This window comes from Phascolarctos cinereus, unplaced genomic scaffold, assembly GCF_003287225.1.
Source record: "Phascolarctos cinereus isolate Bilbo 61053 unplaced genomic scaffold, phaCin_HiC Scaffold_8;HRSCAF=390, whole genome shotgun sequence".
In the NCBI taxonomy this organism is placed as follows: Eukaryota; Metazoa; Chordata; class Mammalia; order Diprotodontia; family Phascolarctidae; genus Phascolarctos; species Phascolarctos cinereus.
Window position 1 is genome coordinate 69,588,353 of NW_027556291.1, and position 2,741 is coordinate 69,591,093.

At 39.1% G+C, this 2,741-nt stretch overlaps 1 protein-coding gene across 1 annotated transcript; it reads right to left on the minus strand.

The window, feature by feature from the left end:
* Positions 1-1,145: 1,145 nt before the first annotated feature.
* LOC110201554 (high mobility group protein B2-like) lies at positions 1,146-2,254 on the minus strand. The gene is given in 1 exon segment (XM_078147805.1): positions 1,146-2,254. A coding segment is annotated over 1 exon segment (618 nt). The 5' UTR covers positions 2,155-2,254; the 3' UTR covers positions 1,146-1,536.
* Between the last annotated feature and the right edge of the window lie 487 nt (positions 2,255-2,741).

The window sequence follows — 2,741 nt, forward strand, 5'->3', positions numbered from 1 at the left end:
AGTTAGTTTTTCACAACATGTCTACTATGGACGTGTTTCGCATAACTGCACGTGTACAGCCTATATTGAGTTGCTTGCCTTTTCAATGAGGGTGGGTGGGGAGGGAGGAAGAGAGAAAATTTGAAACCTAAAGTTTTAAAAACATATGTTTAAAAAAATGTTTTTACATGCAACTGGGAAATAAGAAATACAGGAAATGGGGTACAGAAGTCTATCCTGCCCTACAGGAAAATAGAAGGGGAAGGGGATAAGAGAAGGGGAGAGAGATAGAAGAGAGGACAGACTAGGGGAAGGGATATTCAGAATGCATGCCATCTTGGGGTGGGGGGAGGGGGAGATGGGGTGAAAATTTGGAATTCAAAAACTTGTGGGAGTGAATGTTGAAAACTAAAAATAAATAAATTTATATAAAAAACTAATAATAATAATAAAGAAAAAAACAATAAAAAAAAAAAGAATGGCTGAATCAGTTCACAACTCAAACAGTACCTTAATGTCTCATTTTTGCCACATTCCCTCCAACATTTGTCACTTCCCTTTCCTGTCATATTAGCCAAACTGACAGGTGGGAGGTAATAGCTCAGAGTTGTATTGATTTGCACTTCTTTCATCAATAGTGATTTAGAGCATTTTTTATGTGACTATAGCTAGCTTTGATTACTTTTTTATTAATTTACTTTGAATGATCAACAATCACTTTCATAAGTTTTTGAGTTTTAAATTTTTCTCCCTCTCCTTCCTCACCTCCCTCCCCAAGACGGTGCTCAAAAAAAAAGGAATCTTTTAAACATATTTTCGCATTAGTGATATTGTAAGTAAGAATTAGAACCAATAGGAGGAACCACCAGAAAGAGGAAACAAAACACAACAGAAGAAAAAAAAATAGCAAAAAGTGTGCTTTGATCTGCATTCAAACTCCATAGTTCTTTCTTTGGATGTGGATGGCTTTTTCTATCACCAGGCCTTTGGAAATGTCTTAGATCTTTGTATTGCTGAGAAGGGTTAAGTTTATCAATATTAGTCATCGCACAATGTGGCTGTTATCGTGTACAACATTCTTTTGGTTCTCCTCACTTCCCTCAGCATCAGACCATACACGTCTTTCCAGGTTTTTCTGAAGTCAGCCTGTTCATCATTTCTTTATTTTTTTTTTAATGTACATCATTTTATCACAAAATATTTTATCTTAAAAAAACAAAATGCAACATTCTATAAAACTTAAGATTTGCTATGATACTACTTCCTAGGCCTTTACTGTACTACAACAATACACTGTCAAGAAATTCAAAGGAAACCGTTAAATGTGCAGAAACATTCAACATCAGAAGCTTTAAAATCTATCTGGAGTGGCCCCTCAAAAGCTTCTGCTTACATTAAAAAATAGAGGTTCTCCCTACAAAGAATCAATCACGTTACCTATACACAAGTCTGTACAGTTTTTATACTGAAGCTAACAATGAGCTGCACTTGAGTTCACATTCTTAGCAAAACAATGACTTTCGTCACACACAAAAATCTTTACAGCAGGATATTAATTTACTCTTCATCCTCCTCCTCCTCCTCCTCCTCATCTTCGTCTTCTTCCTCCTCATCAGGTTCATTCTTCTTCTTAGATCCTGTTGGCCTGCCAGGGCCCTTCTTTCCTGCATCTCCCTTGCCCTTGGCACGATATGCTGCAATATCCTTTTCATATTTCTCCTTTAGTTTAGCAACTTTCTGTTCATAAGGCAATTTGTCTTTGGCAGACTGTTCAGACCACAGTTCCCCCAGTTTCTTAGCAGTATCTCCAATAGAAAGGCCTGGGTGTTCACTTTTGATCTTTGGACGATGTTCAGCACAGAAGAGGAAGAATGCAGATGGTGGTCTTTTGGGAGCATTAGGATCCTTTTTCTTTCCTTTCTTATCACCTTTGGGAGGAACATAGTTTTTCATCTCCCTATCATAGCGAGCTTTATCTCCTTTTGCAAGGTCTTCAAACTTGGACTTTTCTTTTGCAGACATGGTCTTCCATCTCTCCGAGCACTTTTTGGAGAACTAGGCGAAGTTTAACGGGGAGTCCGGGTGCTTCTTCTTGCGCTCCTCCCGGCACGTCTGCACGAAGAAGGCGTAGGAGGACATTTTGCCCCTCGGCTTGTTGGGGTCTCCTTTACCCATCCTGACCCGCTTCTCTCTACCTGCTGTAGGAACTCCTCCGGTTCCTCACGGTGTGCGGCGCAGCGCTGCCTCCTCACTCAGGGGCTTCTGCAGCGAAATGGTTTATCCTGTTCATCATTTCTTATAGCACAATAGTTTTCCATTACATTCATATACTACAACTTGTTCAGCCATTCCCCAGTGGATGGGCAACCTCTCAGTTTCTAATTCTTTGCCACCACAAAAAGAGCTGCTATAAATATTTTTGTACACATGGGTCCTTTTCCCATTTGTATGATCTCTCTGGGATACAGCCCTAGAAGTAGCTTTGATTACTTTGAAAACTGTCTGTTCGTGTCCTTTGACCATTTATCAATTGAGGAATGGCTTTTATTTCCATAAATTTGACTCAACTTTCTATATGTTTGAGAAATGAAGTCTTTATCAGAGAAATTTACTGTAAATTTTTTTTCACAGTAATGATCACCAACTACGTATTTCCCTCCATCCTATTTCCCCCATTTATCCTACTCTCTCTCTCTCTCCTTTACCCTGTCCATTGTCAGAAGTGTTTTGCTTCTGACTTTTACCTCTCCCAAACTGCTCTC